This window comes from Felis catus, chromosome C2 (genome assembly GCF_018350175.1).
Source record: "Felis catus isolate Fca126 chromosome C2, F.catus_Fca126_mat1.0, whole genome shotgun sequence".
Lineage (NCBI taxonomy): Eukaryota > Metazoa > Chordata > Mammalia > Carnivora > Felidae > Felis > Felis catus.
In genome coordinates this window covers 68,813,800-68,825,966 of record NC_058376.1, presented here as the reverse complement: position 1 = coordinate 68,825,966, position 12,167 = coordinate 68,813,800, and the positions used below count along the sequence as shown (strand labels likewise).

General features: G+C 50.3%; 1 protein-coding gene across 2 annotated transcripts in view; it reads left to right on the top strand.

Annotated features, from left to right (window-relative positions):
- ADCY5 (adenylate cyclase 5) overlaps window positions 1-12,167 on the top strand; it is a 148,357-nt gene that overhangs the window by 30,097 nt on the left and 106,093 nt on the right. Inside the window, exon 1 of one of the 2 annotated variants that reach the window (XM_045037029.1) lies at window positions 10,919-10,957. The exons of the other annotated variant lie outside the window; for it this stretch is intronic. Within the exon in view, the coding sequence (XP_044892964.1) occupies window positions 10,934-10,957 (24 nt within the window). The 5' untranslated portion in view covers window positions 10,919-10,933. Of the gene's footprint in view, window positions 1-10,918; window positions 10,958-12,167 lie in introns of those variants that run through there. 2 annotated transcript variants of the gene reach the window in all.

Here is a 12,167-nt window from a genome sequence, read left to right as displayed (position 1 = left end):
AGTCTCTGGAGGCTGTGTAATCACTTGTCCTCTCTGGTGAAAGCCACACTGGTTTAGGATGTGGGTGGGGTGTGGTGGATACGCTGCAGGTCTGGACCCACTTCAGGCCTCAGGTTTCTCAGGGGAGGCCCTCCCCAAGTGCATTTTTCTATGGTTCGACTCCAGAAATTCTGTCTGGGAGGGAACATCTCCCTCCCTCCTCAGGCTGAGATCAGAGGCCTCCCAGAAATGGACATCCTTCCTTGGGCCCCAGCCCACCCGTGGGCCTGAGCTCAGAGCTCAGAGATCTCGTCAGGGACGGGAAGTGCTCCTGCCTGCCTGAGATTAGGGTTCGGGGAAGTGTTTCGTGTTTCAGGCAAACTCAGTGCTTACCTTCAGAAAGGTCGCTACTTAAGAAAACACTACTTAAGCAAACAGCCTGGCAGGGTCTGTAGCTCCTCTCCTGCAAACCAGCAGCATTTCCAAGATGAAAATGGGAAAACAGAGCAGGAGAGAAAGGCTCTTCGTCTCCTGGATGAGCCTGTGTTGTGTAGCCTGTGACTGCTTCTACTGCTGGCGATGTCTCCAGGGCCTCTGTTACTTCTTACAAATCTCAATTTAGCCAGGAAGCAAAGTCCAAGCCTGGGCTGTGAGGCCTGCCCTGTGGGGCCATGCTGGGTGTCTATAACCCTGTGAGAGAAGGCCCCGGCCATCGTGACAGGCGTGTTCATGGACAGGGCTATTTAGGGCACTCATCAAACGAGCAATAACCAGGACTGCCCTTTTTGTTTTGTTTTGTTTTGTTTTGTTTTGTTTTGTTTTGTTTTGTTTTGTTTTGTTTTTAGCCTGAGGAAGGGTCCAGATGTTGCTACTTCTCCAGATGTTTTCTTGTGGTAAAGCCACAGAGCAGAGATAGGAAATGAGGGGTGTGGAGGAGGTGGTTTTCAGAGCCTTCCACATAACAGATAACCAACTGATAATCTGTCCTCCATGGGGGCCCAGATTCCTTCTGTGCTGGACCTCCCCACTGAGCCCACCAACCTTCAAGCACATCCCTCTCGGGATTTTGTTTTTACCTTCTCTTAGACTCTTCGCCACCAGCACTGGAATTGCTGTCCTAATACCCTTAACGTGTCACCCGAAGAATGAGGCCTGGCCCCTTTGGGAATCGCAGTTTGAGGAGTGCCTGGACTTTTGGAGGACGTTGTGGTTGCATTATCTGACATTTACTCAGAGCTAGAGGGAGACACATGGGGACAGTCCTATTGGATTCTTTCTCTGTCGCTCTGTTCTTATCTCTCCCATCTCCCCTATTTCCTACAGGGGAGAATGCTTTCTCTAAGGGCAGTCTGGTGGCAGGAATCTGAACTAAGACAGGGCACCCAGGCTGGGCCCCAGTAAGGCCCATGATGGAAGATGTTTCTCTCCTGCCATGACATTCCCCTTTTGGTCAAGAAGTCTCCCTGAAGGCTAGCCTCCTTCTTTCCTTCTGTCTCTTCTGGTCCTCCCCTATGTGAGTGAAGATTTTGTGGGAATGGGAGCCTTATTGGCACCTTCTAGAGGGTGAGGCAGATGTCCTGAACTCCTGGACACAGGGGCAGGGACCTGGGGTTCTGAAGTCTGCCTGCAGGAGGAGGGCATGGTCCAGAAGGTGGGACATTCTCTTTGGGTGGGTTTGGTAAGTGGGCCCACAGGGTGTGGGGACAGGAACTGGACTGTGTTTGGAGAAGGGTGATAAAGGCTGTAGTCTGTCCACCTGGGACTCTGTTGTGCAGTCAACACAGGCAGAAAGCCCTGCATTGACCCACTCACCTGTATTGACATGTCAGCCCAGCTGCCCCATTAGGTTACACCATTCTTAGGTGTGTGTGTGCCAGAGCCTGGAGGCCTGGAGGCCTGCGTCCCCGGGCTGCCCTGGCCTCCAGAGGGTGACTTCAGGAGCAGATTTAAAACCCCCGCCCTGCTTCACTTTTAAGACCTGGGCTGAGCTTGTAGTGCTGGACTCGTACTCTGTGGGAGCAAGGGCTTGGAGAATGTCTAGAGGATGGGTCTCAGTCCAGGGATGGGAGGCAGGCTAAGGAGAGCAGGCAGGAGCTGAGATCCTGGGCCAAGCTCAGGCCTTTGTCCTCTGTCCCCTCGGAGTTGCGTCAGCATCTGTTGTCTCTGGAGATTTCTCTCTCAGGCTGGGAACTCTGAGGACACAGCCTCTCAGAATGTGACACCCCCCCCCCCCCGCCCCAAGTGCCCAGGCCAGGCCCCAAGCACGACTGACTGCTAGGACAGTAATGGGAGAGGGTCAGCCAGCATCCACTTGCTCTCTGCTGATTTCAGGCTCTGCTTCCTCTTCTGAACCTGGAAGAATTCCATGCAGTTTTCCAAGCATCTGTTTTGCTCTTGGACTTGCTCAGCCCTCTGTGAGGGGACCCATGATGGACGACAGGCCTTCTGCAATGCAGGTGCTTGTCACCTGGAGGCCTGGGCAGATCGCTGGGAGTCTGGAGAGGGGGCCACAGGGCAGGCAAGGAGAGCTTCTGACAGATAGACTGGGAGGGTCGTGGAGGTCAGGCTTGGTAGTTGGAAGGCATATTTGATGAATCAAGGGCGTCTTCCTGTTGCTGCTGATTTGGAGATGAGTGGAAGCCAGAATGGCTAGTGCTAAGGAATTTGGGCTTTACCCGGTGGGCGATGATTGGCCGTTGCAGGAGTTTGAATAAAGGATGGGTGTTATAGTGATGCTGAATATCAGGGCTTCCGTTATTGAGCCCTTCCTATGTGTACTTTATGTGTTATGTCCTCTGATTTCATCCTCAACTGCAGCCCTCTAAGGAGGGTATCGCTATCCTGCTTTCCCAGAAAACCTGAATCTCAAAGGTCACCCAAGCTAGCAAGAGGTGGAAGTGTGATTCCAAAGCCAGACTGACTGGGTGCAGGGAGTGGCCAGGCGATTGGCCCCTGCCATCCCCTGACACCTGGGAGATGGCGGTGCTCCCTCCAGGAGGAGGAGGAAGGGAGGTGAACTGCCTCAGGGGCAAAGCTTCCCTGGAGGGAGTCTTTGTGAGCTGTTTCCTGGAGAGTTCTAGAAAGGAAACTCCTCATCGCTCTGCCACACTTAAGAGTGATGAGCTGTGTTCTAGCCCTCATCCCTCCCTCCTTCATCCATTCAACGCTGGAGGGTGCACTGGGGGTGGATGGGGGCCTCCTGCTGGGCTGATGGGATCCCAGCTGTGTGGGGAGAGTACGGTGCAGCCCCATGGACTCCTGCTGTCTGGGGACCTCAGGGCGGGGGCCACAGGCTGGGAAGCACAGGTTCCAGGGCAGGGGAAATGGGTGTAGAAAAAGCTGGGGCGGCAGCAGCAGCAGCAGGCAGATTTATTTAGGCTCTGTTCGCTTTAGGTGTTTGCCTTTCCTGGGCTGGTGGGCTGGTGAAGACAGGGAAAGTTCATCTCTATCCACATGCTAGATTAGCCCCTCTGAGCACAGGACACTTTGTTAGCTCTGCCGGCTGGGGCCTAGAGGGTGGGCAAGGTGGGTCCCCGAAGGCCTCTTTCAGGGGCAGTTTTCATACTCTTCCTTTGGGGCCTCTGTGGAGGAAGCAGGTGCTCTGGCTTGCTGGCCCCACCCCTGGGGTTTCTGAATCAGAAGGTTGGGATGGGGCCCAAGAATTCGCACTTCTAGCCAGTTCCCAGGTGCCACTGCTGCCACTGGTGTGGGGATCCCTCCCTGAGAGCCGTCTTGCTAGACAATCGAGTGAGAATTTCTGGTGCCTCTTCCTTCGTCCAGCCTTGCTGCTTGGACAGGTCTGTGGTCTGGAGCTAGTCCTTTCCACCTGAGAAAGCCACATCCTGCCTTAACGCCCTGGCTTTAAGGACACCTTCCCCTGTGGCCACACTGAGAACTGTGTGTGCTGGGCCATCTGTCCTCTTTTTTCTCATTCTTCCTGGGTTTATAGTGCCGTTCACACTCCCTGAGGACTGGGAGTCACTCTCACTAATAGGGTCGGGGGGGGGGGTGCCCCATGGCACCTCGCACAGCCCCTGGCACGTGGAGGAACTAGGGCCCAAGTGGGTCTGATTCAGCTGGGCCATTGTTACAGTTAAGCCATTCTCAAAACGAGGAAATTGAGATCCAGCTGGCGAGAGATTTCACCGAAGTCTCCCAGGCCGGTTAGGGGCAGAGCCGGAACTAGAACCTGGCTTCTTGGGCTCTTATTATATACTGTCTGTGTAGACCATTTTATAGAAAGAAATTCTGTAAGCTTAGAACACCAGCTAATTTTCCAGGTCTTTCCTATACCTGCAGGGCTACATTTGTGTGTGTGTAAACGTAGCCTGTATAGCTAGGACTTTGTTGGAGTTTTTAAACTTAACAATTTGTATACTAATTTTCCTGCTGAGTGTACAAATGAGTGTCTCTTGTGGGCCGTCCCTGCATTATCTCCTCTAATTCTCACAGTGGCACTGAAGGCGCATACTATGATTGTACTCCTGCCATAGAACATCCCATGGAGGTGATGTTCCGTGGTTTGCTTAATGTTTCCCAAGCACAGAGGACTGAATTGGTGTTTAGAATTGTCACTGTGGGTCCAGCGCTTTTAGCGCTATCCCAGGCCACCTCTTACATTTCTATGCACCCACCGTACATCATTGATGGATTATCCAATCTGATTTTTTTTAATTGAGGTGAAATTTGCATAACACAAAGCCATTTCCACATGCATTAATTCAGTAGCATTTAGTACATTTACAGTGCTGTGCGACCACCACCTCTGTCTCGTCCCAAACATTTCTGGTCACCAAACCTCAAAACCGGTAGTAGTCATTCCTAATTCTTCCCTCCCCCCAGGCCCTGGGCAACCCCTAGTCTGCTTTCTGTCTCTATGGACTTCTCTATTCTGGATATTTCATATAAATGGAATCATGTAATGTGTGTCTTTTTGTGTCTGGCTTCTTTTTATTCAGCATAATGTCTTTGAGGCTCATCCATGTTGTAGCATTTATTAGTATGTCATTCCTTTTTATGGCTGAATAATATTCAGTCACATGGCTGTAGCACATTTTGTCTGTCCAGCCCCATGTTGTTGGTGACCAGAGAAACCTAAGGGCCAATGTTGGGTGCTAATGTTTGAGAAGAGAGGGGTCTAGGAGAGGAGTTTATAGTGGTTTTTTTTTTTTTTTTTAGTTTATTCATTTTTGAGAGAGAAAGAGAGAGAGAGAGTAGGGGAGGGGCAGAGAGAGAGGGAGACACAGAATCCAAAGCAGGCTTCAGGCTCTGAGCTGTCAGCACAAAGCCGGATGCGGGGCTCGAACTCACGAACTGCGAGATCATGACGTGAGCTGAAGTAGGACACTTCACCACCTGAGCCACCCAGGCGCCCCTTGGAGAGGAGTTTATACACGGGGGACTGCTTGGAACAGTGGGAGAGTGGGAGGGTGTCTAGAGTTGGTGGTCAGGGTTGAGCCTGGGTATGTGGCCTGGAGGGATCTAGTGGGCAGAGCTGGATGAGGAAGCCTGGCAGGGAGGGGGTGTCACATTCCTGGAACAGAGGAGCAGGCAGTTCAGGGAAATGTGGTGGCTGAACTCCAAAGATGTCCCCAAGCCTGGATGTGAATGGTTTCAAATTGAGGAATTTTGATCCAATACCAAGGGGTGACCTGGTGCCCAGATGGAAAAGGTCCTGTATTGCCTGAGAAACGGGAGCAATAGCTATGGCCTGGCTTGCAGGGCGGGTGTGTGAGTGACAGGCTGGCTGAGGGTGACCGTGTGTCCCCGAGAGGAGCTGGCATGGGGCAGGGGTGGAGAGGGCCTGGACACTGTCAAGAGCCTTATAAGGAGCCCAGCTGGGTGGAGTGGTGGGAATGCTGGCTTGCTCAACCCCATGTCCCCCGAGTGTCCTTGTCCCTCCCATCTTTACAGCAGTCAGTGCTCATTAAACCATTGTGCCATTTGAGTGATCACAGGAGAAATGGAAAGGGAACAACCCTGAGTCTCAAGAGCACGATTTCAGGAGGAAAAATCCCTTTCCTCCCCTCTTTGCTGCCTCCAACTCAAATGAAAACACCACTTTGCTGGTCAGTGGTACCTGACAGTTATTATCTCTGTAACTGACTGGAGAATTCTTGTTTTGAGTGTTTTAAAATGTAGGTATTATTATTCCCCAGGTGTGGCGAGGCCAATTGCCATTGAGAAGATCAGTTGTTCCTCACAGTTTCCCTAGGAGGGGGCGCCGTGTGCGGAAGCACTGTGGTGGGTCAAGAGACAGAGTGAGGGGGATTCGTGGACGAGAGCTTTTATTGGGGTTTCTGTGGGAAGGAATGGGCGAGGCAGAGTAAGCAGGCTTGGGATGGGCTCGTTTGAATAATTTCAGCGGGCTTTGGGTGTAGGGACTGTCCCTGGCCTGGTGCCTGTCCCTGGGGGGATTAGGGCAGGGGAGTAACGGTGTGGAGTGTGGGTGCATAAAAGCTTGATAAAGGAGGTGATTGGCAGTTTGGGCCCTGGATTGGTTGGTTTGCATATAAAAGGTTTGCAGGCAGGTGAGAGGCAAGTCATTTGCTCTCTTTAGGAATTGACTGGACTGCAAGATGTCAAAGCATCCAAAAAACAGAAAAATAAAAAGACGTGACAGATATGGTGGGGAACGTCAAGGACCTGGTTTTCAGCTGGGTCCTCCTGGTGCTCTGTGCTCAGCTTTCTCTGATCCTGAAGGGAAGAACAGTGCCTGCATGGACTCTGTGTCTGGATAAGGAGGACTTGGAAGGTGGACAGACTACAGTCTGAGTTGACTTATGTCTGCCCGTCCCTCTCTGTCAGCTCTGGCACTCAGAGCCTCCCCAAGGGCCTGAGGGAGGAGCGTGCAAGGGTGGGGCTGCTGTGGTCACCAGGTCTTTTGGCTGCAGAATCAGGGCCACAGCAGCCAAGAAGACAGGCCTGGGGAGCCTGCACTGGTTGGCTCACAGGCCTTCACTGAGCTGCTCTGCTTTCAGGCGCTGCTCCTGCCAAACAGCAGCCACGGTGATGGGAAACCCTTCCTGGCGGTTCTAGCATGCTCGCATCCCACTGCTCTCCCTCTGGCATCTCTGTGTTGTCCCAGAAGCACCCTAGAGGCGGGGAGGGTCTGTCAACTTCTGTCTGTGCTGTGTAGGCAAACTGAGGCTCAGAGGCCAGAGTTAGGGGCTCAAACCCCAAAGTTAATTAATACATTTACCGGCGCATTCTGACCGGGCTTCTCTTGGGAGCCGATTGAAGATAGGACATGAAAAGATGGAGTAAGACAGAAATATGTGTGTCAGCCATCTTCCCTTGCGGCCAAGGGAATCATCCTCAGACTTGTCTATGCTCAGCTTGACTCCTTCAAGGGTGCCGGGGTAGTGAGCCCTGGTTTTGTGACTTTCTCACCACGTTCCATCTGATTTGAAAATCCCCTGTTGCTGAACTCAGAGTGGCTCTGGGGGCACATACACATAGCCCACAGAGCTGCCAGGAGCCCTGGTCTGATGGGAGGGGGGCGGGGGATGAAGGTTCCCATTTCTTTTCCTGAGCTGCCTTCCCACCCAGGAGGCCTGTGTGAGTGTTTGTTCTGGGCATAGTGCACATTCTTCTCTCCAGAACGCAGCTGGAGAGAAGGGACAAGGCAGGAACCAGGCCCCGAACACAGGCAGGGACATGGGCCAACCACCCGCCTTCTGGCCCCATCTCACTGGCTACGCCAGGGCAGGAAGTCCTGGGTGGGGCTGGTGAGGCAAGGCCAGAGGTACCAGGAGGCCCTCTGCTTGATGCTCTGAACTGGCCAGCAGCTCGAGGATAATCACGTCCATACCCTGTGTCTGAGACAGTGTTTGTCCAAGATTGGAAGCAATGGGAAGGGGGAACTGTCTTTGTTTGGGTCTTGTGTTCTCAGCACCAGGGTGCGTGGGTGATGCTTGTTAACCAGCATTCATGCTGCATTTGAAAGTCCCTGTCCAAAGCCTGCAGGCAGCATCCCTGAGCTTGGCCCGGGCAAGGTTGTGAGTCAGACACCGTGCTGATTGTGCCCCTTTGCTGGTACTTTGCAATCAGCTGTTCTGTCTTCTTCAGTGTTTCTTGGGTGGGCATATCTCTGTTCTTCCTCACCAGATTCCAGACTCTTCGAGGGAAGAATCGCTTCCTCATAAACTAACCAAACTTGAAATGTTTGCTCACTTGGGAGGATGAACACCTTCATACAGCTGACTGTTATCAAAGCAGCATGTAAGGGAGGTGGTAAGAGAGAGAGGATTCCCTTCTGGCTGGAGGGGTCAGAGAAGACCTCAAGGAAGAGGGACTGTGGACGGGTGTGGATTCAAAAGAGAGATGGGATTGAAAGCAGAAGAGATAGACAGTGACAGAGAGGAAGGAGGGACCCAGCGTTCTGAGGGGCATTGTGTGAGGAGAGGCCCCTGGAGGGCTGGGAAAGGCTGGCTCAGGGGTTTGTTCTTAATCTCATGGTCAGCAGAAGCCCTTTGGGAGCCTTTGATTGATGTGGTTCGTTCACACATCTGGCAGTGGTGTGGCAGTGATGGGAGGGAGAAGCTGGCATCCTCAGGAAGATGGAGGTGAGCCCCGATGGCTCACTGTGCTAAGCCACTCAAGAACACGCTGGAACTTTTCTCAGAGTGGTTATGTTAGGTGATGTTATTACCATCCCCATCTCACAGATAAGGTAACTGGACTCAGGTCCCACATGCCATAGGTGGTGGAGTCATGATTCAAACCCAGGTCTTTCTGGCTCTAAATGTGTGCTGTTCGTGCTACTCAAGACTCTGCAAGATGTGAAGGTACTGGTAAAGAGACCCTTTGATTTCACTGTCCATCACATCAGTATGGAGAAATGCTTTAATGGTTTTTTTTCCTTTTCATTGCCAGTCTTTGATTATATAATAAATATAACATAAGTTCACGTTCTTTGCCCAAAAGAAAGTACTGTAGGCATGACTAGTGTCCTCTTTGAACACTCTCCCTAACTATGGTCCTTCTGAGGTCAGGACTCAGGCTGATCCTGGCTTTTTTCCCCACCCTGCAAGAATAGTCACCTTGATCTTTCCACCATTTGCTCAGTGACACCTTACATAGGTGTCCCTGGGCCAGTTAATAGTCATCTAGGTGGTCTCCCCTGCCATTCCCACCTTCCCCATTTTGATCCCAGCCACTAACTGGGCTCCAGTGAACACAGGTTGAAAATCATAGGCTCTAGGATATATGTATATACGGTGGTCACACGTATGCTTATTTTTATCCTAAGTGCAAAAGTCGCAATTTTTTTTTTTTTAATTAGAGAGATGGGGCAGTGGCATGGTCATTCCCCACCTCTATGTGAATTATATTCATCCCTGGTCTCCTAGGATTTTGCTTTTCCTGCGGAGGAGTCCTCATGTGCTTGGCATTTCCCTGACCAACCCAGCCATGGGCCTGGCCTTAGCATCAATGTCCCTTTTACCATCTCTCTGACCACTCCAGACCTGCTTGAGCCATAAGTGATGTTGGGGAACTTCAAATCAGGATCCTCGTTATATACATTTTCTCCAAAATTATTTATGCACATTTGGAAATTTCAAAAAGTAGAAAAAAAGCATATGCATGCAGAGTACCATCACTCTAAATTTTTTTGATGTCTTTATTTATTTTTGAGACAGAGCATAAGCAGGGGAGGGGCAGAGAGAGAGGGAGACACAGAATCTGAAGCAGGCTCCAGGCTCTGAGCTGTCAGCACAGAGCCCAACGCGGGGCTCGAACTCACGGACTGTGAGATCATGACCTGAGCTGAAGTCGGACGCTTAACTGACTGAGCCACCCAGGCACGTGTAGAGTCCCATCACTCTAAACAGCCACTATTGGCATTGTGGCATTATCTTTCGAGTTTTGTGAATATGTATGTGAGCGCATCCAAAGGCGTGCAAAACTTTTATATAGTACTAGCCTTTTTGTATCCTGCAGTTTTCACATAGCTGAGAGCACGCTCTTGCTTGATGCTTTTGTTCTTTTATGTAACTGTATAACTTCACTAAGTGGATTTACCATACGTAGTTTAGCCATTCTCCTATTATTAGACATTAGCTCATTTCCAGTATTTTAGTGTTATAAGTAGTGCTGAGATGAAGGTCCTTGCACATAAAGCTTTTTCCTTATTTAGGTTGATTTTCTTGGGATTCTCAGAAGTGGAATTACTGGGTCAGAGTTTGAACATTTATAAGGCTCTTGACACATATTGCCAAATTGCTGTACAAAAGGATCGAGCTGGTTCGCATTCCCGCTAGCTGGGTAAGCGGTGCCTATCCGGCTGCATCTCGAAGCATCCAGCTGCTTATGTTACAGACGAGGAAACCGAAGCACACGGATGTGAAAGGGGTGAGCCAAGGATGCACGGCTCCTGGGCAGCAGAGGTGATTCTGGAACCCAGGCCCAGGCTATGAACTATCTCACCACCTACTTCTACTTTAATAACGTTGTCATATTGTGAGCTGTGTCCCAGCCTCTCTGTAGGGACAAAGATATCATAGACAGAACTCGGTTGCCTCTGAACCACGTCCACTGCCCTGCCTGCATGTGTGCATGTGCACAATGGGGAGTGTTTGTGTGTTAAGAGTTTGGGTCTCGTCCTGGCACGGCCTTTGCACGCTTCACTTCACCCTCCTCTGCCCCACCCCCTCTGCCGACTTGTGTTCTCTTACCTGTTAATATTAGTGACTGGTCTGCTTGCTTCGCAGGGTCGGTATGTGAACTAGCTCGTGCCGAAAGCACCATGATACAGTAAGGCACGATATAAAGGAAATGCGCTGTTTTGATTGTGGTTATTCCTTAAAGCACTCCCAGGATGGAAGATGCAGCATTAGGGCATTGAGGTCTGAGTTAAGTCACTAATTTGTAATGACATTTTGTTCCACAGAACATTGAAGGCGTCTACCAGAGAGGCGTTCATCAAGATAAAATAAGACTAAGAAAAGTGATGCTGTACAACAATGTGCATGAAGTTAGTAATCCTGCACTGTAGACTTAAACATTTGTTACGAGGGTAAATTTCATGTTATGTGGTTTTTACTACAATAAGCAGTAGGGAGAGGGGAATAAAAGGGGACATATGAGGACAATGCAGAAGGGACACTCATTACATCCTTCAGAGGTCAAAGAGGGACTATTTTAACTCAAAGGTACAAGCCGATGGATATACCCAAAGCTCTCTAGACTGGCCCGTCCAATAGAAACATAATGTGAGCCACGTGTATACTTTAAAATTTTTCTAGTGTAACCACATTTAAAACAATGAGAACAAACAGGTAAGTTTATTTTTAGCACTGTATTTTATCTCACCCCAAATATGCAAAGGATTATCATTTTAACGTGCAGCCAGTATAAAAACAAATCATCAGTGAGATATTTTATATCTTGACTGAGTCTTTGAAATCTGGTGTCTCTATGCTGCTTACAGTAGATCTCATTTGAGACTAGTCACATTTCAAATGTCCAGTAGCTACATGCAACCAGTGCCACTATTTTGAACTGCTCAGCTACAGAACATTTCCAGTGTTGCAGAAAGTTCCAGCAGATAGCCCTGCCCTGGACTTCAAATCCTTCAACTTGCCTTAGAAGCCACAGCTGTGGTATGGAGAAGCCAAGGAGGGACTAGGGCCCTGCGTGAGGCGCGAGGCTTAGAGATAGCGCCCCCAGCCCTGTGCCTGGAGAATTCTTATGCGGGGGGGGGGGGGGGGGGGACACTGTGCTGTTGGTCCCTAGGGAGTGCCTAGTCTGATGGAGGAAGCTGCATGATGGGTCCTCTGGGAGGTCCCAGTCTCACAGCCCAACGAGAGAGAAAGTTATCCCCTTGAGGAGTTGGCCTTGAAGTTATAAACTTGGAGCCCACAGTCTGATGGTCATTCACAATAACATCATGGCGGTTGCAAGTAGTTACAGTGACGGACTACAGTGTGGTCTGTTGTGGAGGTGAATGTGAACCAGGAGGCAAAGACCTTCAGGAGGGATGATGGCACGAGCAGAGAAAAGGGCAGAACAGGAAATGTTGGTACAGAGCAGACTGGCATGACTGTAGTGGTGAGGACCTAGGGTTGAATTTGGAGTGTGTGGGGGCATAAATACCATAAAGGTTTAGATGAGATCTGATAAGCCAGAGCAAGCTATTTTAGGCACTGAAAAGTGATTGGATAAAAATAGTATTTGAAGAAAAT